Source organism: Rissa tridactyla, chromosome 9 (assembly GCF_028500815.1).
Source record: "Rissa tridactyla isolate bRisTri1 chromosome 9, bRisTri1.patW.cur.20221130, whole genome shotgun sequence".
In the NCBI taxonomy this organism is placed as follows: Eukaryota; Metazoa; Chordata; class Aves; order Charadriiformes; family Laridae; genus Rissa; species Rissa tridactyla.
In genome coordinates this window covers 14,202,771-14,226,810 of record NC_071474.1, presented here as the reverse complement: position 1 = coordinate 14,226,810, position 24,040 = coordinate 14,202,771, and the positions used below count along the sequence as shown (strand labels likewise).

The 24,040-nt window shown below is 46.8% G+C and overlaps 1 protein-coding gene across 1 annotated transcript; it reads left to right on the top strand.

Moving 5' to 3' along the window:
- On the top strand, positions 1 to 22,793 carry GNB5 (G protein subunit beta 5). Its single transcript, XM_054215271.1, has 11 exons — positions 1 to 257; positions 4,569 to 4,705; positions 6,395 to 6,436; positions 7,229 to 7,305; positions 8,811 to 8,943; positions 12,878 to 13,021; positions 16,112 to 16,203; positions 16,325 to 16,373; positions 18,921 to 19,017; positions 20,158 to 20,324; positions 20,663 to 22,793. Exons 1-11 carry the CDS (start codon positions 146 to 148, stop codon positions 20,672 to 20,674), a joined length of 1,062 nt encoding a protein of 353 aa, XP_054071246.1. The 5' UTR covers positions 1 to 145; the 3' UTR covers positions 20,675 to 22,793.
- Positions 22,794 to 24,040: the final 1,247 nt, after the last annotated feature.

Here is a 24,040-nt window from a genome sequence, read left to right as displayed (position 1 = left end):
AGCGCAGGAGGGGAGGGAGCCCGGGCCGGCTCCGGCGCCGTTGCTGCGGCAGCAGGAGCCTCGGCAGCATCCCCGGGAGCCAGGCGAGCAAACTCCTCCTCCTAGCCGCTCTCATCTCCTCTCTCTCCCCGCTTCCTTTGCAAAGATGGCAACCGAGGGGCTGCAGGAGAACGAGACCTTGGCATCGCTGAAAAATGAGGCCGAGAGCCTGAAGGGCAAGCTGGAGGAGGAGCGGGCCAAGCTGCACGACGTGGAGCGTGAGTGGGGCCGGGGGGACGGGAGCACGGGCTGCCGCCGCCCCGACACGGGCGCTGCGCAGCTGGAGGCCGGGGAGGGCAGGCACCCCGCGGGAAGGGCAGGCACCCCGCGGGGAGAGCCGCCCCCGCGCCCGCCCCTGGCGTCGGGACGGTGGGGATGCCCTGCTCCGCCATGGGCCGCGCCGCTCGGACAATGCGCGGCGGCTCCGCGCCCGGGGGGGACGGGAAGCGGATGGGGAGGGCGGGCGGCCCGGCCTCCCGCGGCGGCCGCGGCCCCGCAGTGCCGGCAGGGCCCGGCGGCCCGCGCCCCGCATCCCCCCGGGGCCCCGCAGCCCCCGGCAACCGCACTGCCCCGAGGCCCCGCATCGCCCCCGGCCGCGGGTGCTTCTGGCCCGGCTCGGGCTGGGCTCAAGGCTTTGCGCCCTGCCTTTGGTGGAGGCTGGGATGGGAAAGGAGGGTGAAATATCCCCCCCTCAGTGGATTCTGAGGTTGATTTGCTTCGTTTTAGTGCACATCTTAGTGGCAGAAACAAAGATTAAACCCAGCCTTGCGGAAGTTGACGGGAATTTGCTTTAATGAGGCCAGGGTTTCACACAAGGTAGAAGGGCTTAAAAAAAGAACGTTGTTTCCCAAAACAGCTCCTTTACCCAAGGAAACAACTTTCAGGGACCCAGTGCTGATTCAGAGGTGCGGCGTGCGTCAATGCTCGAGCTGTCAATGCGTAACTGACCATTATCAGCTGCAGTTTCAAGATCTGTCGTCAATGTAACAGAATTGACATGAACAGATTTCAACCTTGCCCTCTCCCCACGCCCCCCCCCCCCCCAGGAAAAAATAAGCTAACCTTATTTTTTATGAAGCTTCTCAAATAGGTGTTAATCCTGTCCTGAGATATAAAAATACTTTTATTTTTATTTCGTTTTTACAATTACAATGATATAATATAATGTAGGTTGGGGGTTTTTTTTGAGAAAAAACATGTAAATTATTGTATACCCCTGAAATCATATCGCTTGCTTTATTAGAAATAATACTGGGTCATTAAAACTTCTGTTTCATCTGTTTTGATGGCTTAAATGTTGAAAAGGAATCTGAGCCTGTATCCAGTGATTTAGCTTAGTGTTTTGTAAGACTAAGACACTGGCAAACATTCTTAAATTTAAGGTGGGGGAGGGCTAAAAGAATTTTTTCTGGAGTAAATAGAGCATTTTCTTGTCTAAATTAGGCAATCATATGTTATACGAGTGTCCCATTAATAGGAATCATTAAACAAATGGAGATAGCCTCGTTACAGAAATATTACCATAGATCATTGTATTACTACAGTATAATTTCTGTATCAGAAGTAGTGGGGCTTCTGTTTCACAGACCTCTTAAGCATAGGCTTAAATCCATTTTTGCTTACAAAGCGTTTTACCTGTGATTGCAGACACTATAACTGTGCGTGTCATTGTTAGTCATGGGATACTTATGTCTTTGTCATACGTCAAATCTGTAAACATACATTAGAATGCTGTGTTTACACAGCCATGACATGATTTCTAAGACAAAAGTCTTATGCTTCTCTAGGACTATGTGCCCTCATATTTTATTTAATCGATTCTGTATCAGAGCTTTTTTGTACTTAAATTATCCCCAAGAACTGTTTCTGCAGAGGTTGTAAGTTCCAGAATAAAGCCTCTATTCTGTTTTTGGGGTTTGGGGTTTTTTTTCTTTCGTAATCTAAAATTGTATCTTTTGCATTTTTTTCCTCTGACCATGACTTTCCCTCTATGGTTCCCAAAACAAACAGCTGGCTGAACTAGGATTGCCCTTATTTGTTCAACTGGTTTTGAACAGCAGCTCTCAAAAATGTGGATAGAAAAAGGAAATACCAAACGTGCATTTGATTTGCAAACTTACAATTTTAAGGATTCGATTCAATGGCTTAAAATTTTAGGTGTAGATAAAACAGTTTGTTCTGTTCATGCAATCCATACATTTTTAAGGCCAGAAGAGACCATTAGGACCAACTGACTTCCAGCACAGAAAAGATCAAAGACTCAATAGTATCTGCATCAAGTCCACACCTCCCGTTCAGGCCAAATGCTATGTTTTAGGAAAATAGCCTGTTCTATCTGGACCTTTGTGAAACTCAAGCTCTTTATTGGCTTTAGCTGATCTACTTGCCTCACTGCATAATTTTCAACTATCTTGAAACAGTATCGGAGAATGCTTCAAAATAATTATCTGACTCTAAAACCTGTGCTAGGCGGGTGCGGGATTATTATGGCTGTGGTCGGAGATAAGCGTCCTCAGAGAATCAGGAGGGCTAAACCAGGCAGTTCCACAGAGTCTCGGCTGCATTGACATAATGGAAACGCTTTGCCCATTGTCTGTGAAACGTTTGTTTTTTCAGATATGTTCTGGACACAAGCATCTTTCCAGCTGCCATAATAACCTCCTGTCCCGTGTTTTCATGTCATTTGATTGGATCATTTGGCAGATTTCCATGGGCAAAAGTAGGGGAAAACGTCTCTTTTGCTCAGTGGTTTGATATAGTACTCTCTCAGAAACTCACTTCTGACCTCCTGTTAGAGATGGTATGGACAAATTGTCAGGAATGGTGGACAGCACTTGTCTCCTGGCTGGGTGAGACTGGTCGAGCAGAGATTTCGGGTGAGAACATTATTCTGGCACAGCCTGTGGGGCTGGTGGTTTTGAAAGACAACTCTTGAAAAGCTAATCCACTAGAAATTAGTCTCTGCCTTAGGCAGAGATTGCTCCCCTGACCCTGTGCCAGGGAATGATCTCAAAGTTAAGGATGCCTGCTCTCTGGCTGTGACAGACCTTCCAAGCCCATGAGCTTTCTTGCAGCTCTGGAAAAGCGACAAAGGGTGAAGCAGCAATGCAGCTCCAGAGCAATCACTGCCATGTGGGACGTGGAGCTCAGCCTCCAGCATGGCATTGAAAAGCTTAAGATTTCTTCCACCAGCTCATTAAAGCATGTGAGATTCTGCAGTTATTTCAAAAGGTTTGAGTCAGGCATTGCCCCCTTAGCTAACAGCAGCTGGATCATCTCAGATTTCAACACGGACAAACATACAACACAGGGAAGCACTGGATCCTACTAGCTCTTCTCTAGACAGAGTCATTTTTAATTCTGGTGCCAGATTCTCCTGCCCCAGGACCCCTATTCTGCTGTGAGACTTGAAGCAACTCCCACCCTCCCTGATGCTGCGTGTGAAGCGTGTCAGAGCTGCCACAGGGTGCCAAGACACATCATGGCCCTGCTCAGCTCCAGGCTGGATGAACAATGCTGGAGCAGAGCAAATAGGTTTCCTCAGATGACGCTTTCTCCCAGACATGTGCAGATGACCCCAGCATGAGACATCAGGGTTACATGAGACACCTTTTAGTTGTGTCAGCTGCAGTGGGATGAATTTTCTGTCAAAGTGAGTTTGCACAATTGGAAATGTAAGTTTGTTGGGTTTTTAACAATATCAGCTGAATGTACTGCTATTAAATGAGGTATGAAAGAACTGACTTCTCCACCAGAGGATGCTACTCAGGAAAGTTGCTCGCCTGCCCCCTCTGTTTCTCTTTCTCATAAAAGAAAAAGCTGACCCACCTGTGAAGTCCTCCACGTCCGTGGACACTGTTGAGAAGTTGGGTAGTGCACTCTTAGAGGAAACGCCAAGCTTCCCTGCTTACTCAGAGCTGTGTCCTGGCCCTCAGTGCTCCCCTGGCCACCAGAAGGGATGGTACAGCACAGCAGTCTCCAGCACCAGTGGCTAGTACCTGTATCACACTGCACCACCGCTGCGGTGCCGAGAGCTGACTGTGTCTGGGAGTCTCACATCCAGCACAGGTGTTTTGCCATTGAAACCTCAGAGGTTTGATGCTTACCCACTTCTTTTGTATGATTTTTCCTCCAAGACCCAGTAGTAGTCTTCACTTCCGCTGAGTACCTTGAGGCATGTGTTAGGCTGGAGTCTTCAAGCCTCAGTCAGATTGAGGATTTCCCAAGAAGAGGGGGCAAGGGGGTAATCTGTTTTCCAGTTACACTTGGGTGCGATGATCTGCAAGAGCTTTATCTGCTACAGCCATGGAGCTCAAGCCCTGAGTGAACTCATCCTTTTCTTTATCTGGTGAATATGTTCATATGCCACCCACCTTGGTTTTACCACCTGCCAGCTCTGAAGCAGAGTTTGTTGGCTTGCACCATAGACTCAAACTTCATAGATTAATTTCTCCAAGTGTCGTTACACATAAACATAGAGATTTGCCTGGGCTTTGGTGCAGGGCTCTCTAACCATCAGCTGTTTGCAGTTCATCAGGTGGCAGAGCGTGTGGAGGCGCTGGGCCAGTTTGTGATGAAGACCAGGAGGACCCTGAAGGGCCACGGAAATAAAGTTCTCTGTATGGACTGGTGCAAAGACAAGAGAAGAATTGTGAGCTCTTCCCAGGTATGCTGCTGGGCAGACATTTTTCAAAGCTACTGTTGGGCACTGTACAAATCTTTTGGCTGTGCTACGTGCCACTCTTTGCAGATGATAACTGTGTATAGTGTAAATGTTTTAAAGATGCCCGTAGAGCAGTTCACTGGCAATGTATTTGTTCAGAGAGCATAAATCCAAGCTTCTGATCATCGCTACACCTGTTATGGATAATACCCTAAACATTTCTTGTCCAGTCATACAGATTTTTCCCATATTCCCTACTACAGTAGAAAATAGAATTCATCTGAGGCCACTTTTATTTCCTTGTTCTTTACAGATAAAACATTTAGTAATGATTTCAGTTTATGTGTTCGGAGAAAATAATCAGGAAAAGGGAAGAAATGTTGATTCTTCTAGAGATTTCTGTGCACAGAAATTTTTTCTGTAGTCTGTATGATTGACGTGACCTTGAAAGCCTCAAACATCCTGCCAAAATTACTGTATTTACTTGGGCATTTTGAGAAACAGTCCTAACACCTGCTCAAGACCAGTCTCATGAGTTGGAGGAGGTAATGAGATAATTACTTTCTAGATCCCCTGGTTTGTCCTGAGCCCAGTATGGCAGCAAGTGAGCTTGTTGCGTCTCACAGCTGTTCATTGACCTATATGAAATCTGTCAGGGGTCTCACTTGAGGGATAAAAATAGGCAATCTGCATTGCAAGCCACCTTCAGTTACTGTGAGTTTTTACCATTCATGGTAATCTCAGCAAAGAGAATAGTTTTAAATAATTAATGTCACATTTTTTAAAGTGGTTAAAATGCCAGTGTGTAGATCAGAAAGCTGAACGGGCAAGTTGTAATGCATTTTTTACTCTATTTTAAGAACTGCAATGAGTCCAGGTACAGCAATAATTGTTGCTCAGAAATAAACATTTTGCTTTCACGATACAGGGCATTATGTGCATAAGGCAAAGTAGCTGGCATGAGTGTAGCTGGCGTACACAAAGTGATTGTGTTGCTTTCTGTGGAGGGTTCTTACAATGCCTATTTAGCAGATTGTATCAATGGATAGTTGAAGGTTGAGTAAGCGTAGTGAGCAGTAAAGGGAAAACCAGGAAAAGACAGGAAAGTGAAGATGAATAAACAGTGCAATGTCCATAAATAGTGCCCGTGAGTGCCGCCAGCTTGGCGAGTGATTTGTAGCACAGGTCACCTCTTGTATTTGCAAGGTTCTGTACTGAGCCACTGACAGATACGACCTGGGAGAGGTGACCCTTTTGCAGGTGGTGATTACAGGCTGGGAGAAACACATTGTGGCTGAAAGGAGGCAAGTGAGGGCTCACTAGTGGCAGTTTCCTGAGGAGGTGGTCCTGTCCATGGCGTGTGCTGCAAGTGACAAGAGTTCTCATAAACCCACTAAAAGGGAAGGGAAATAAATAAATAAATAATTCCATCTTCTGAGATGACATCGGTCATCTCGGTGAGGAGGAGATATGCTTTTCTTCTGGTAAAAGACATAACACACTACTGAGGAGCCTCTCCTTAGTGCTTCGTTGTGACCATTGTGCTGTTGTTAAAACGGAGACAAAAATGTCATGACATAGCAGACTGGGGGGATGGAAATGAGCAGCAGAGTTTTCCCCAAATCTGGGAAGCAGACTGACAGCCATGTCTCTGGAAGGCCTCAGTTTCTCTCTCTGTGTGCTTTCATTCAGGATGGGAAGGTGATCGTGTGGGATTCCTTCACTACCAACAAGGTAAGTGAAACTTCCACAAAAGTCATATTTCTGTGCACAGGGCAAATGACGGTGGGATAAGATGGAGGGCTGAAGGGCTCACAGGTGTCACAAGAGGCAGCGGGATGATGGGATGACATGTAGACCTCCACCAGCACCTCAAACCAAGGGGCCCAGAGTAAACCATCTCCCTTGACATGTCTCTGAGCAAAGTCCCCATCAGGGCACTGGCGTTTATTGTGGTCTCCAGCAGGATCCAGCATCTTCGCTGACAGAGAGGGCTCCCTGCTGGGGACAAAACCCAGACAGCAAAACAGAGGCCCTCCCTGGGTAACCCCCGTACTGGGTGCCCTATGTGATCACCCGGGATCCTTCAGCTGTGGTATTCACTGTGAAATGGTGCCGCTGCTCCTCCAAGCCCTGCCAGGGCTGCCTCGCAGCACCCTGCTTCACACAGCTGGGAAAAAATACCTTGTTTGTAACTCACTTTTACACGGGCAGCAGTGGGGACGTTTTACAGCACCGAGTAACCCAAATAAAACATGCTGTATGATCTGTTTGGGGCTCATGAATAAGGTGGGAAGTGTCAGGGAGGGGCTAGCCATTCTCCTGCTGCTCTGCTGTGTTCTGCAGTAAGGGTTGTCCCAGCCCTTTGAGTTATAGATTTTGAGTTATGGCTGGGGGAAACACCTATATCTTTCACTGACCCTAAGGATGTCCCACAGAAATACTGAACTTACTACTCTACACTGTTTTCCTTACACCGATTAGAGAAACAGTGACATCCCCATTTAAAGAGATGCTGTGTTTCAGGAACATGCAGTGACGATGCCGTGTACCTGGGTGATGGCGTGTGCGTATGCCCCATCTGGATGTGCCATTGCTTGTGGGTAAGTTCCCAGTTTCCAAAGCTGCTTACACAGAGAAGCTTCGTTTGTTGTGGTGACCTGGTGCCTTCAGATGCTGACAGCTAGAAGTTTGCATGCCTTAATTGCGGGTAGAAGGACTGCATTCAGTGCCTCTGATTCTGTTCCCATAATGGCTTGTATGCATTATCTCCACTGACTTCAGTGGAATAACATTTGTTGTGTAAGCATGGAAAATAATCCTCTTTCAGCGTTTATATCACGGGTTAGGAATTCTACATGCATGCAAGTTCCCTGTTCCAGTTTAGTTGTGTGTGTTGGATATATCTTCTAAGGGAGAGTGGTTTTAACCCTGTTCTTACTTTGCACTCTTTCTCCTATGATGTACAGAAGGTTAGTCATTAATGATCACCAGCAAATGAATAGCACTTGCCAAGTGGGGTGGGGAGAAGTAACCCCATCCTTGATAATCTTCTCCAAGTTTTCTGAGGGCTCAGGTTTGAAAAAATGGAGTTTATGCATATAGATAAATAAAGAGATGAGATGTTGGCAAAACATCTTTTAAAAAAGGACTGGGTGGATCAGACAGAAAAAACAAGCTTGGGGTGAGAGAAAGGAACAAAGGGAGACTTTACTGTGCAGCTTGCAAGTCTAGAAAGCAGCAGACTGAGACAGACAGGCAGACTCCAGAAATGTGTGTGGAGGGGGGATCCGGAAACTGTATGTTTTTGACTAAAACTCAACGAATGACAAGAAAGCTCTGTCTTCACACTTGTAAGAGAGACAGGAAGGGCATATACGCATTGCACTACCTAATTCTGTAGTTCTGTTGTGCTGTCGGGTAAGTGCCGTGCATGTAATATAAGACACAGGACCAGCACCTGGTGGTGTGCCGGGATCCCAGGGACCAGGACAGGGCTGACCTCCTACGGCTCTAGAAAAGGGCCAGACACAAATCAGACCTTTAGAAAAGACACAGCTTAACTGGTGCAACTGGTGTTCAGGAGCGACACGCCAGCTACAGAAGTCAGTGTTGCCTTTTTTCCAAACTCTTCTAAAAGCCCTGTCTTCATACCCACTGCTTGCTATACCGTCTCTTCCATAGGAGTTGGGTCAAATTTATTAAGGTAGATAAATAATGATGCTTAAATACTGATCCTCTCAATGACAGATGTCAACAGAAATGTGGCAGCTTGACTGTATGTGAAACATTAACCCTGAGGTGACTGCTATGTCACCTCCCAGTTTATACTTTCGTGAGGTTTCATTCAGTGCCATTTATAAACTCGATGAGGGTAAAAAATACTGAGGCGCAGCTGTTCAAGTTCTGTAAAGTAGCCAGGCTGGTGAGGCAGCTGGGGCTTCCCTGTACGGGGAGATCCCGGGCAGCACAATACAGGGAAGTCGGTACTTGTAAGGGTTGGCAGCGCAGCACCGACAGGTGGTTTCCTTCTTATCACCACTCGCCTTTTGTCATTGCAGTTTTAACCAGTTCTCCTCTCTGTTATTGCTATTATTACTCTCTTTAGTGGCCTGGACAACAAGTGTTCTGTGTACCCTCTGACATTTGACAAAAATGAAAATATGGCTGCAAAGAAGAAATCGGTTGCAATGCACACAAACTACTTGTCTGCCTGCAGCTTCACTAACTCAGACATGCAGGTAAATGCATTCCCTACCCGCTGCTCACCCTCCAGCGACACCTAACATGAGCTGCACTCGTACGCCGTGCCAGTAACCTTCCTTGCACCTGGGGCGCCCAGGGCCATGTCCTGCCCCACGCCGGGGCTGCTGGAAAACCCTCGCTGGGGGCAATGGAGGTGCTGCAAAAGCTGCTGTAAGGAAATGCATGTCACAGCCCGTGGCCAGGCTGTCCTGCCTGCACCTTGCAAAGGCCTGTCGCTTCTGCAGAGGGAGCTCGCTGGTACCTGTGTGTCCTCTGCTCACAGCGTCTCTGCTGGCTTGTGCTTTTAGGAGCTCAAACTAATACAAGTAGTTTAAAACCCAGTTTGGCTAAGACCAGGTTGCCAGCCAACGGAGACTGTGTTGTTTGCCTGCTTTGTCCCGGATGTTCAGCCAACTTTGCTTTTGCTTTCGTTCTTAATATTTTTCGTTTGTCCCAAGTGAGATATTTGAGCCTGAGGATGGCCCCACAGGGCCAGCCCTGTTGTCTGTAAATGCAATGGTGTGTTCCCTCGAGGGAAAGGAGTGACGCTATCCCCATCTCGCAGCCGGGGGCTTGGAGCACAGTGGGAGACGATGGCAAAGCCAGGAACTAAATGCAGATCTTCTGAGACCAGGCCAGCCTTCCTCTGTAGCGAATATCTCAAAGATCTCTTTCTCCAGGAACACGAAAGATGATGAAAGGAGCCAGGGTAATCCCCTTGTCCTCTCTGTTTTTTTTAATTCGATTGAAGCTCTGCAGCAAAATAAGTGGCAGAAGGGAGCATTTTCATTGCTCGCCGTGTCAGCAGAGCTGCTGGAAAGGCAATACCTTGTCCAGATATTTGGAGCTCTTCTGAAGGAAATATCAGCTCTCATTGCTTCTATTTCAGGACATGAGATGCCCAAGAATATGTTGTTGTTTGTCGCTCTATGGTTTCTGTAATGACTCTGAGGTGCTAATTTAAGTCCATTGCCATGGAAACAAGTGGTGGAGGTACCCGGAGCTCAGGCTTGCTCAGCCCTGACCTTACTGTGCAGGAGTCCGGCGTAATTAGAGCAGTCTAAATTAAGGGGCATGTTTTTGATGAGAGAAAACCAGTACTCTCTTTTCTTTTCCATACCTATATGCATTGTGATTAAATCCTATGAAAGGAAAAATAGTTATTTATTTTTCGTAATAAAAAAAGAAAGGAAAGTTGGGTTTTTTTTCTCCATATTAAATACAGCAAACTGCATTAATATTGAAGGTGATGTATTACTATTGTTAAATAATACCACGGTGGATTTAGATGCTTTATGTTCAGTGATTCAGAGATTTTTCTGGAGACTTTAAAAAGAAATTTTCTTGTGATGATAGGCTTATAAGTGATCATTTGTAGCACTACATGTTATTGAAACAAATAGAAGCAAGTGGGTTGGTCAGGCTTCTGTTAGGACACTGTTACGTAGGGGAGAATCCCAGATTTCTTATCTTCTTCTTTTTACATAATGGCTTCAGAATTAAAATTACTCAGTAACTGAGGGTGCATGGAGCAAGAAGTACACTGCGCAGGAGCTTTCCCAGCCATGTGCGGAGCAGCTCTGCTCTCCCAGCTGGCCTCACCGAGGGATGTGGCACCTGTCCTGGAGCAGCCTGGGTGCGTGGCGGAGGTGTCCCCCAGCCTGGTGCCCCCACAGCACCCACTGCACGGTGCTGTGGATGCTGCTGCTCTGCCTTGGCCGCTCGCTTAAAATACAGCTTGGTTTTCCCTCAGAGGAATGAAAGACGGGGTGGGAGTTTAGGAGTTGGTGTGCCTATGGGCATCTGGCAGCGCCATGGAAAAAGAGGAGATGTGGGGGTGGTTCATCGTTGATTAAAGCCACTCTCAGGCTGTGTGGGTGCAGAAAGAGGGGGTCCCATCCTTGCTCCTCGTCACGTTCCCACCCTGGGCCAAGCCAAGCGCTGAGCTGCAGGGCTGGGCGACCTACGCACCTCCTTCTCGGTGCCCCACATCAGTCTTGCCAGAGAGAGCCTCCCCCGCCTCAGTATGCAGAGAGCCGGGGAGCTTCGCTTCCTAAATTAGGTATCTGCCACTCCTTGGTGTGATAATGCTCCCCACGTGACAACGCTCCCTGTGTATTAATAGCAACAGTTAATTGGGATCTCAAGTGTTGTGCATAGGGCAGGCAGCCATAGTGCGGCAGGGCTGAGAAGCAGGATGAGGCCCGTGGCCATGGTGGAAGAGGCAAAGGTGAGGGTGGCCCCGGTGTGTGTGCCCCTGGCAGCAGGGGCTGTGTCCCTGCTGTCCCCTGCCCCATGCAAGTGCTGTCTCTTGCCACCAGGCGCCAGGCGAGGATCCCCATCCATCCAGCCTCGTGCAGTGAGCCAGAGTCCGATAGCAAAGATTGTTAATTCCCTTCTGGTCTGGGATTTTTGGAGTTGGTTTGGTTTGGTTTGGTTTTCGATAGCAGTACTCTGAGGCTGAGTCCATAACATTTGTGAGGTATTTAAAAGACAGGTAGACGGAGCGCTTAGAGATACGATTTAGTGATGGGTTTTGTCAGAGTTAGGTTGATGGTTGGACTAGATGACCTGAAAGGTCCCTTACAGCCTAAGTGATTCTATGATTTCTCTTTATGCATTAGCTGGAGCTCTGGGTTGCCAATAGACCCTTCCCTTACACTTTTAGCTTCTCCTGTTCCCTTCATATCTTTCTTACACGTTATTACAAGAGCAAATCCTCAGAGCTGAAAGTCCTCATTCCTCAGCCAAGTACAAATATTCCACAGAACAGAGACGTTCATTGATCTAAGCTCAAAAGCTGGCCAGAAAGACAAGTCAGGACTTTTTTCTGCTATTATCATCTCAGAGTATTAGTGTCTCTCTGCTGGAGGCTTTGGAACAGTCTGTTCTGCAGCTTTGCAGACCTCTGTTTATGGGAGGAGTTTTTGGAGCATCTGTCAAACATGTTCAGTGTTTAACCTTTATGCAACTCTGTGAATGGTTTCATGATTGTGTGATCATTTTCTTCTTGAAGAGTATATTCTTTTTAACTTCTAACTACCCACTGTGATCCCTTGAGTTTTCTCACTGGCCTTGAGAAAACCCTGTGTGCAAGACTGAGCCCTCCCGAATTCACCCTTGCCCCCTTCCATGCCGGTGCACAGGGACTCTTGCAACCTACAGAATTTGTGACTGCATAACAGCTTCGGGTGCCAAGGGGAAATTTTGAACAATTGAGCAGCATCAGGATTTAGCCACAATAACAAGCCCTGATCACATGTGCTTTCTACAAGCACGGTAGCAGATGAGGGAAGCCGTGAGCTATGTTCAGTCAGTGTATGTTCAAGCCCTTTCACACACAAGTGGTTTTGGACAAGTGAGAGGTGATGGACTTACCAAACAACTGTCTAGACAGGCTTACTCCCCTTTCAGAAAATCCATGTCTTAAGCCCAATTAATTGGGTGTAACCTGGCTATTTCAAGCAGAAAAAAATTTAGAAAGTTAAACAGGTATACTTAACTCCAACAGTTTTTCTCTTTACCCGGGTTGAATTCCAGCAGCCTAAATATGGATAGGGTTAAATAGAGGGGCAGACAGGAATACCAGTCTGACTCTGCCTTCTTTTTGGAATATATGGAAATGCCGTCAGACCCTTATTGCCATCAGGTCTCCAAACCCCACTGCACAAACCCGACCGTTATTGAAACACGGTGTAGGTATAGCTGTGTCAATACAGCTCTCCTTTCCAGTCTAATGTCTTTCCTTAAAAGTGGAAAACATAAACTATGCATAGATTCACATTGGTTTTATGGCTTTGATTTATTGCATAATATTTCATTAAATCAAAGCTGTCCTTGGTGTACGTATAGGATGTCAGTTGTATCTCGGTGAACTTGAAGATCATCTGCTGATTTTTCTATCATGACTCTTCTTGCCACATCCTGTAGATCCTGACAGCAAGTGGAGACGGAACTTGTGCTCTGTGGGATGTTGAGAGCGGGCAGCTTCTACAGAGTTTCCATGGCCATGGAGCTGATGTCCTGTGCCTGGACCTGGCCCCTTCTGAAACGGGAAATACATTTGTCTCTGGGGTAAGCAGGAGATTCCTACCATAATATAAAATTAATGAATGTGGAAGGGAAAAGGCAGCAAAGCAGGAGACTCGTGATCATATTGAGAGAGTGCTGGAGTATGTGTTGGAAGCCTTAGTGCAATCCACTCATTGCAAGCACATTTTCCAAGCTGGAGCAAATTAAACCTCTGACTGTGGGGTCAAACCCACCCAGCCAGCCTGACTGCAGTTCTGCTTACTTAGCAAATTCCACCCCACACCAAAGCAATCCAGCCCGAGATCAAAACAACGCCTCTCCCGGGAAGGGAAAGGCTCAGAGTTAGAGCAGCGGGTTCGTACCGCAGCGGAGGTGTGAGCCCCTGTGGATAGGAGCTTGTCACAGCAGATGACTTCCCACATTTGGCTCATGTCTCCTGCCCAGCTCTCTGGAGCCAGACGGGGTGTGCCAGGGGCCTGCTCTGGGCATCGAAGTGGGGCTGCAAATAACGTGCGTGCCTCTAAGTCCCTCAACCGCTCCCGAGAAGCTAAGGGGTAGCTTGGGCGCTGGCTAAACTCTCCTACAAGTTGGAGCAGGGAGATGAGGTGTGGCCACATCTTCAGCTGTTGCTGTGTCCCCTGTGCCTTCCAGTGGTACCAGAGGCATTTAAAGCCCCTTCGTCAGTCGAACGCTGCCCGCTCCCTGTCCTGGCCCAGAGGAACATACAAACCTTGCTGGGAGTACCCAGGGCATCTTCCAAATATTGTCCTGCTGCTTGAGGGATCACCGTTCCCAGGCAGCTGAGCCATTGGCACACAGCCTGGCAGTGAGGCAGGCAAGGCATAAAGGTGTGTGGGATGGGGCTCAGCTCCTTTTTGAGATGGCCCTGGTCTTTCCCACATCCAAAATTGAGTGTGCAGGTGGGAGCTGGCAGGAGCTGAGAGAAGACCTCTCTTACTGGAGCAGGTTGCTACCATAACTTTGCAGAAGGTACCTGGTTTTGGAGCCCCACCAGTGCTGGCTCAGGGCTGGTCTTGTGCTTGCTGATGTAAATGGCCCTTGTGCCAAAGGGTGGTGACCATGGATTAGGAGATTCCACTTGTGCTCGGAGTCATGGTCCCATCTCTACACAATAAACCTGGACCTCCTCAGTTACGGCTTTATTGTCAAGTTTGGCTGGCCCACCAGGAGCAGAGCCCAGCACACTGGCCCAGTTTGCCTGCACAGCTGCTCCAAAGCGTGACTGAAAGCTAATTCCATCCGAGTGCATTACTCCTCCCGGGCTTTCCTGTCACCGAGCTTGCTTCCCAGAAAGGATAGATTCGTTCTCCCTGGGAACAGCTCAGCTTATTATAGGGCAAAGAATCGCAAGCAGCTATGGTACTGCTAGGAGAATATGTCATACTTGTGTCAATATAGCAGCTTGGGCATGTCCATGCTTACAGGGACTCGCTTAATTCATCACATGCAAAATACCACTTCAGTGAAGATCTGTCTGATACCGTGTCAATGCAGGTATAGCCAAAACAATGCAACCTGAAGGTATGGTGGCACAGAGAGACTCCCTGTGTATTGTGCCTGTGTAAAACAGTAACCTCGAGCTGGAATAAGCAATGCCAATACATCAGCGTGTAGACTGGGTGCTGTTACATTTCACAGCTTCACTGAACATCCCAACCCTCCTGGCTGAGCTCAGGGCTGCATCCCAGGCTGCTGTGCTCTGTGCCTTCTGAGCGCTGCTCCTTGGGGCGAGTGGGATAGCCCTCAGGGGGCCCATCTCTCTGCAGGTGGTTGCTGGTTTCTCCTTCAAAACCTTAGGAGTCAAAGCACCAGCTTGTCAGATTGGTCTTGCCCCCAGACTCCCAGAGAGGTCAGTAAGAGCAGTGCACATGGAAGCAATACGAAGGGCTGGGCTTGGGCTGTGGCGGGGCTTGAGAGGGAAATATGCTGAGTCCAAAATGTTCTTGATCCTGCTTGGCTTCCCCTGTGCAGAAACCACAAGTCAGAACAAAGAAATATTACCTCTTTTAAATAATGACATCGTTAGTAAAAAAAGAAGAAGGGATTTCATCTTAACAAGAGAATTTAAAAAAAAAAAGAGAGAGAAAGATGTGAATTGTGAAAAGACTGTTTAATTTAATTAGCAATCATATTTGCGTGAAAATAAATAACATGTGTGGCATGATCTGCTGGGCAGGACACGCTAGCTCGGCAGAAGCAGCATCCGCCTGGCCTGCCCTCTGCTTCCCACGCAGCCTTAGAGAGGCTGAGCCCCCCAGAGCGGAGCCTGCCTATGGCCTGCCTCTCAGCAGGGGTGTATTTATTCAAATCTCCCATCACTCCTACAAGAAAAGTCTGTGTTCTTTTTCCTATCACCGCGATTGTGACAGCAGCGAGACATTGCAGCTGAAGGCATGGCCCTGCAGCTATGAGATGATTCCTGCCCCAAGGGTGATGCAGCCCACATGGGCTGAGCCCCTTGCCCAGAGCATTCGGGGTGCTGAGCACCTCGCAGTCTTCAACGAGCTTTTCAAAGCACAGCTCGGAAGGGCAGGTTAGAGCTTGGCAATGAGAGGAAGTGCTGTTGTGCTTCTTTTCTCATGCCAACCATGCCATTGAGCGCATGGGTGCAGGGGTTAACTCTGGTGGGAGGCTGGGCGAGAGACCCTCCAGATGCACTTATTTCATTTTCTATTTCAGTGTATGAAAAGAATTAGTTATAAAACTTTAAATGCTGGTTATTAATTTTTTATATTGAGCCTGTTAGGCGGTAAGGGAGTGAGTCAGTTATGCAGCACTGTGGCATGGTGGTACTGCAGACACCGGTACGGTGGCAGTAGAGGCAGAGCAGGGCTGTGCGTGCCGGTGAGTACGGGACCGCCTACCCAAACACCCCCGGCCCGTCTGCACCCCACCGTGCTGGTCTGCAGCACTGCCGAGGCTCCAGCCCTAACTGCAACTGCAGCAGGTGTGGGGGTACCAGAGCAGCCAGTTCTGCGGCTGCTTTGCTGTTAAATCCCCTCAGAGCTGCAATGTTCAGAACCTTGGAATGTAGCTGGGCTTGATGATGTGTACGAAGCACGTGAGGGGTGAATGTCACCATTTCCACAGTGAATTTTTTTGTCTTATTAGGGATGTGACAAGAAAGCCATGGTTTGGGATATGCGGTCTGGTCAGTGCATCCAGTCATTTGAGACCCATGATTCAGATATCAACAGTGTCAGGTCAGTATGTTTCTGGGAGAGGACACACTTGCGATGTTGAGCAATGCGCTGGTTCTATTTTTGAAGTCTGACCTCATCCAAGTAATGTAATGTGTTCTGGTCTTTTTTTACTTATGCACAGATATTACCCAAGTGGAGATGCCTTTGCCTCTGGTTCAGACGATGCCACGGTATGTTAATTCAGCAACTTAATTTAGGGAAGTTCTGTTACTTCCCAAGTCAGATTTTCCAGAAAGACTAGGTCACATCCACAGAGGACTTTAAGTGACTAAACTGGGACTGTGATACCAAAATTGCAGAAATAATAATGGTATAATATAATATATATTAAATACTATATATAATGCTATAGGGAAAATGTAGAAACACTTTGTAGGTCACCTCTGCAAACTTTTCTACATGAGGTACTGTCCAAATATTCATTTCAGACTTTCCATGTTTTGAAGTGTCATGATCAAAATTAGTTGCCTTACTGGAAGAGATTTGTGTTCATATAGTTGTTGGTGACAACATGGGAGGAACCAGATGAAATGCTGCACTTTGTGTCCAAAGGAGCAGCCAGCGCAGGGGCATGAAGGGAGCCCATACATGAATGTGCATGTCCCGGCAAGCAGAGGAGCGGTGGGCTGAGCGGGGAGCTGGGCAGCCCCGGTCAGCTGGCCTCCCTGGCCCCAGGGTGGCCTTGGCCACGTACATCTCCTCCCTGTCACCCTGACTCAGTGCCAACACTCTTCACTGCGGTGAGTCACCGCATCCAGGACACCCTAGATGATACAATAGCTCTTACTTTATCTCTGAGCAAGCTGCTAGGAGGGGCACAGTATGTATTGACAGGTAATCTTGGTCAACACATTGTATGCAAAATGCCACTTACCTCCTGGTGCCTTTGGGCCCCTGGGTGATGCTGGTGGCTCTCACTGCAGCTGGTAAGTCCCCGTGGCGGACCAGGCTCTGCCTGTACCACAGCCCTGCAGGGACTGAGCTGGCAGTTAAGTGTAACTCAAGAGCAGACATTTAGGAGGCACCTGGGACCTTGTTTCTCCTGTTTATTCAAACATCATGCTGAGTTGCATGAGGGTGAAGACTCTTTCTAAAGTCCTCTGCCCTCAGAGCATATTTTGGGTCTGCTCCGATACTAGCTAAATTCAATAGAAACATTCCCTTTGTCTTCACTGGATGTGGAGACCTTCCAAGGCTCTTCTGGAGAGAGTGTACGCTGCTTTTAGGTCTTAAAAGCTGTGATTATAAATTAATACCTCTAGTTCTGTGGTGAACCCAGTCCCTCTCCACACATTCAGATGTGGTACTGTGAGCACCTGAGGTGCTGAGGGAATGAGATGGAGAAATTGTCCATCATTAAACTCCAATGAGAGCACTCTATGCCCAGTACCCCAGGCTCTAGGCTGCTGTGCTTACTAATTTATTTGACGGGGTTTTTCTCTCTTAACTATTCCTGACACCCCTGACTTAAGCAGGAGAATGGGAAATTCCATCTCTGTACTTTTGACAGAGGTTTTTGGCAGTTTCCATTTACTTCATTCTTTAAACGAAGAGGTTGGTATTTTCAGCGTTAGGGACCGATACACTGGCTGGTATCCTTGACCTGATTTATATGCTTAGGGATTTCAAGGAGCAGATAATCCTGACTGTCTGGAGGGAAGCCATAAAAGCGTGCTCACATGGCAGTGCTGTCACCTGCGGTGACCCCGACTCCCTGTCAGGACAGTCTGATGGGATTATTCATCAGTGGGGAGCACTGGGAGACCTGGACTTCACACACCTGGCAGCTCCCCACCGCCCTGCGAGTGAAACAGCCTATCCTTTATGTGCAGGCTTGAATACCAGCCATTTTTCTTGAGTAAAGTCTTAATATTAGCAAACCCATCCTGCCAGTGTTTGCTTAAACTTGACTTACTGAGGAAGGTTTTCAGTTCAAATAGTTTCAGAAGTGCATTTGGATTTCAGGGCTAAGAGACTGCCTTTCTGCATGGCAATGAAGCCTGGTCTGTCTATACATTATTTCCATGTTAAACAAGCCTAAGTTCGCTGGCAAATGATAAAAACAGGAAGTGCAGGTTGCAGAGGTGATTGGGGATTTTCCATGAGAAATGAAAACCAAAGATCTGTATAAAAATGTATTATTTCACTTGAATTATTTTCACGTAGGCTTTTCAGTCAGAGAGGCCTCGCAGAAGGGCAAGGGGCTGTTTGCAGTCCCGCCTTACTCGGAGCAAGGACTACCATCTAGGCTTCCTTGTGACAAGGGACTGTCTGAGCACCGTGCCCTGTGGTCCGTGTTCTCAAAGATGACCAGAGCATTAATCCTCTGTCTCCCAGGCTCCAGCTGAGGCTAAACTGTTGTCTTTAGAGACTGTCTCCCCATGCACCTCCCCAGCAGCAGGGTGCCCTAATATGTAAGAAACCAGAGTGGGGAAGCAAGAGGGTGGAGGGACCTTCAGTGGGTAGCCATGGTCCAAAGCCCACCACTCATGTCTTTATAGCAGGACAGGCTGGAGGCTTAGAGAAGCAGTTTGGAAAGGCAAGTTCTTCACTCAATTTATATGAAACAGCCTTGCGTTGCTGAGATCCCTGTTAGACTCCAAAGGAGTCCTAGTTCCAGCAGGCAGAAATGGCAGAAGAAGCCATTTCAATGAAAGGTAGTAGCTGTTGACTCCAGCCTTTACTGAGACACGTGTGTTGGTTTTGTTTTAATCCAGTGTCGTTTGTATGACCTTCGTGCAGACAGAGAAGTCGCAATTTATTCCAAAGAGAGCATCATTTTTGGAGCATCCAGTGTGGACTTCTCTCTCAGCGGTGAGACCTGGACTTTGGAGGTTATCCTAGTGTTGGGATTTGAGGGGAACTGTAAAATTTTGCCAGTTTAATCTTATAAAGCACTTGTATTAAAAATTATCGAAAGTAATACTAAGTACCAAAAGAAACACTTAATGCATGGAAGCTTTTTTTTGCCTCTGTAAAAATAATTACTCTTTAAATAACCTAGCTGGCTGTTGCTTCGTTGCAGCAATGAAAAGTATTTTCCTGGCCCTGCTGAAGGCAGGAAATATTTTGCCATTAACTACAGCTGGGCTAGAATTTCACAATAATGATTAAAAACATTTCAAAGGAAACATGAAATGTAACTAGACTATTAAGCGCACTTACATAAATAGTTTATAAAAGGATAATAAATGATTAATAGATAGGAAAAGTATGTTAGAGGAGCATGAAGACAGAGACGTTACCCTTTCTAACTACAGATCTGGAGACATGAGCTCAAGTCTTCTCTCTCCTGCCCCAGAACAAATGCGAAGCTCCTCAAGTCACCTGCGTGGGGATGAGAGGGTGGTGAACTGCCCTGCGCTCGGGACAGAGGGACAAAGGTCTCTGTAATGGTCACAAGCACAGCAGCTTGTCCTGTTGGGGACAGTGAATCACTTACAAAGTTGTCCACTAATCATTCAACAATTTGTATTCGACTTCTTGCATAAAGTCTGAGTAAAATACTATTTACCCTGCATTAGCTGATGAAGTGCTCTTCAGTCTGTCGTGATCTGGAGTCATAGAATCATGGAATGTGTTGGGTTGGAAAGGACCTTTAAAGGTCACCTACTCCAACCCCCTGCAGTAAGCAGGGACATCTTTAACTAGATCGGATGGGTCATCTCCCATCTCTAATGACTGAACAGATTCTATATAATTTAACTCAATTTGAACTATGTTTTTAACTAATACGTTTTAATTGGTTCAGTGTTTAGTGGAGCAGGGGTGTCTGACAGGAGCACAGCTAGCACGGGGGCTGCAGCGGTCAGGGCTGGCTGTCTGCAGAGGGTGGCACGGGAAAGCTGGGTTGTGGCTCACTGGGTGAGGAACGTCCCGCAGAAGGCCCTTCCTGCAGTCAAGACGTGTTCCCTCCTCAAACCCTCACTTTGCAAAACCTCATTCTCTTTGCAGGTCGCCTACTGTTTGCAGGCTATAATGATTACACCATAAATGTCTGGGATGTGCTGAAAGGCTCCCGTGTATCCATCCTGTTTGGACATGAAAATCGTGTCAGCACCTTGCGGGTCTCTCCCGACGGGACGGCGTTCTGCTCGGGCTCCTGGGACCACACTCTCCGAGTAAGTGCTGGGAGTACCTGCCTCGGGTGCTTCTTTCCGTGTTTGTTTGATTGTTTAAAAAAAGGGGGCAAAAGGGAAGGGTTGTTACAGGAAAATTGGCTCTAGAGGGATGAACGAGGATATAAAACCACAGTGTAGAACACGAACAGAAAATTCAAATACAAAAAAAAGTCCTTACGAAGTGCTAGCCAAACTGTTAAGGGAATTTTGAACTTAGGGGTTAAATAATATTGCTGCTGGTACACTGTACCACTAATCTGACTGCCTTGCCAAAATTTAATTAAACCTTTGATAGAATAGTCAATGTCATAAATGATTGTTCAACTCTCTCTCTGCAGATCTGGGCTTGACCTGAGATCCTGTACGCAGAATCAAAGGAAGACAGATGCTCTGGATTACAACAACTGCATAAAAAAAGCCACCCCTCAAAATCAAATATTTGCTACACTACAGAAGAGTGACACAGCCCACAGATTAACACAGCTAGGTAGAAAATGTAATCTGCTTGAACACATAGCAAACATCAACATGTAGTAAAATGAAATGGTTTTAGTTCTGTTTTGAAACTATCTTCTTTTATTAGAACTAGTCTAGATGATTATAAAGGGACTTTTCTCTGAAGTCACCTGTATCATAGAATTGAGTATTTCGGTGCATATTATGTATTCATTTGCATGAATTGAGTTCCTTTTTAAAGTAAAAAAACAAAAAAAAAGAAAAGAAAAAAAAGATTCCTGATTTTATCAGGATGTAGCATAAGACTTTGGAAACATTCCGTTGTAGTGCATTATTTTGGTGTTAGAAAGTGGAAAGAAAAACAATTCTGATACTTTATGATGGCATTATGGATGACTGAACCTTGGTAGTAAGTGGAGGAGCAAAGGACCTACTGTGAAGGTACCGGCTGTTGTCATAAAAATGTATTTTTTGTACAAAAAATGAATCCTTTCAATCCCTGGTTTTTCCTACCGTCTTTTTAAATAGAAGTAAGTATTTCATCTCTGTTACCTGAATATAAAGAATCTAAATATATACAAAATGATAAACTGCAAAGATGAGGGATATAAACATGATTTACATAATCATGAGGTAATACTTAACCAGTAGTTTCTTAGAAATTTTTAATTGTATCACTTGGTGAGTGAATTTTCTTTTACTTAAAGGAATACTACATGCTAAGCACTAAGGGATACTACACGCTAAGCACTAAGCGCCGTTGGACTGATGGTCGAATCTTTTCCAAGTCAGTCACAGTCATTCTATGGTCATGATTCTTATTTGCACTTTGAGCAGTTCACACCACTTCGGCAGGGCGACGTAGCTTAAATGTATGTTAAGGCGGTATATGCCCGTTTTAAGGTCCTGCAGTTTCAGAGCAGCAGAAGTTCATGCAAACGCGGGTCAGACCTTACAAGCCAAATCGTATGGTCCTTACGGGCGTGGACATAGCTCTGTTGTAGTTGGACTTGAGAATGAACAACAGCGAGCTGTTGAAAACCTGCTGTGAGCCGCAGTCCTGCCAGCTTTTGATACTGTGCTCAGCGGAGCCCGCAAGCCCGTCTGACCCAGGAGCCGCTGGGTTTCAGGGAAGCGGTACAGCCGGCCACGTTGCGGGCAGCACCCAGCCCTCTGTGTCAGCACGGTAACGCAGTACAAACTGGCAGGACTACCCCCATGCCAAGCTGATGCTGTAGAATTATGACTTGACCAGATAAAGCTGAGATACAGTTAATTATAGGCCTGTTGGGAAATTATATCTGTATTTATAAGTTGAAAACTATTGAGACTAGAGTGTGTGACGTCTGCTCACTCTGACAGGCACCGAGTCTGACCTGAGCAGAGGCACGGAGGGAGCAAAGCGCTGGAGTTAAAGCTGGGGGCTTGTGGGGTCTGGCCTTTGGAATGCAAGTGGTGAGATACATTGCTGCAAAGATCAAAGATACGATTTATATTCAGATTGAAAAAAGAGAAAACAAGCTCACTGGAGTGAGCTGATCACTGTATCACTGGGATTGGCTGTTCGCCTAAGTTTGATGATAATATCCTCATTGTGTTTGAAAGGGTTTTGTTTTTTTTTTTTACAATTCTATAAAAACTGTACTAGAAACAGAGTCTCCTCATTCATGAAAACATTAGGTTCCATGAATCCATAACCCATTAATCTAGGAGGCTGACATTTGTACCAGCCTTCAGTCCCTAATTGAAGTAGTTCAGCTGTTTTGACTTAGAAAAGTCAACTCTGATGCTTTGCAATATTTGTGGCAACCTCTCCCTGTGACAAACTGAATGCACTATGGAAATGTCATATAGAGCTCACTGTGCAATACTGAGTCAATACACTGTACACGTTTGATCAAAAGATTAATATTAATGTTTAGATAGTATTTATTGGTAAGATGTTTGTTTCAAACATACTACATTGTGTTGATACTTATGAATGGCCTAAATACAATAAATTGTATTTTACGTATTGAGAACATGTATATAGTCGTTTTTCCCATGAGTTAGGTACTTTTAATGGTAGCTTTTTTTCTGGGGTTTTCTTTTTGGCATTTACTTTTTGCACCATATGGTTTCTTAGATCATTTGTCCTGCAAAAATCTAGGGTGAAATCCAGATCTACCATAAAATCGGTTCTGGAATATCTTCTGGAAATACCCAAGGTGAGCCAGAGCAACTGAGGGCGAGCAGTCCTCGGAAGTACCTGAGGCTCTATCTGAGCTCCTTCTGCATTGAGGAGGCCAGAATTCAGGTTGTGTTTTCCTGCTCAGAAGGATCACAGCTAACATGGGATGTTTTCTTTCCAGATCCTCATCACCATACCCAGGAATGCATTGGAAAACGCAGAGTATGTGTTTTTGTGGGAGCGCAGGATTCTCCTCATGTTGCAGTGGGACACCAGTGAAAGCCAGGCACCAAAACGCTGTTGAAGGCTTGGGCTGTCACGCTGTGGGTGAAGCATATTTGCAGATCCCCTTGAGATGCAGGGGTTCAGTTTTCTGCCTTGTCAGTAGAGAACTGTGCTGGGGTCAGCTGTCCTCTCCGCTTCCATGTAGGTTTTGTGGTCAGCACGAAGGTGGTCAGTGGAAATCCTCAGTTTAGACACTGAAAAAAGCACCTCCTTCACTTAGGCTCGTTGTTTCATTTCCTTTCCTCTGAGGGGCTGGGGAAAGCGCTGAGCCAGCTTGTTCTGAGCGACACCAGTGCCCAAACCATCACCAGTTCCAGTGAGAATGAGGCTGACATCGCATCTTCCACTTCTGTTCTTGCAGGGAGAAGTCCTTCTTCAGGGCCACTGCCCGGGGACTCGTCAGTCGGGCTGCATGGGCTCGGCGCGTGTGAAATCACCTTTTTGTTCCTGAGGTAGTGGTGAAAGCTGTAAACTGGGATGGGCCTCAACTTCCCATCAGATAAATGAAGATAGAGGAACAGGGCACTGGAGTATCCATTGTTTTTCTTACTCGCTAAAGGTTGGCCAGGGAGGCTTTGGAAAACCCAGCGTTTTGAAACCCCCTCTTTGGTCTGTCGAGCTATTTGTGTGTCAGAGGGAGAGGTTTTAATCAGCTTCTTGTCCTTTCCCCAGCGTGTCCCAGCCTTGGAGAAGAGCGGTGCCGCTCTGGGTGCAGCAGGGATGCAGCAGTGTCACATCAGAGCCCCAGTGCTGGCCCTACCTCCCTGACCCGCTCCTCAGCTCAAGCCAGGAGGTGAAGGAAAAG

Coding starts and splice junctions, on each gene's coding strand:
- GNB5 (XM_054215271.1), top strand. CDS start 146: ATGGCAACCGAGGGGCTGCAGGAGAACGAGACCTTGGCATCGCTGAAA. Junction 16,204..16,324: donor TCAGATATCAACAGTGTCAG/GTCAGTATGTTT, acceptor ACTTATGCACAG/ATATTACCCAAGTGGAGATG. Junction 19,018..20,157: donor TGTGGACTTCTCTCTCAGCG/GTGAGACCTGGA, acceptor TTCTCTTTGCAG/GTCGCCTACTGTTTGCAGGC.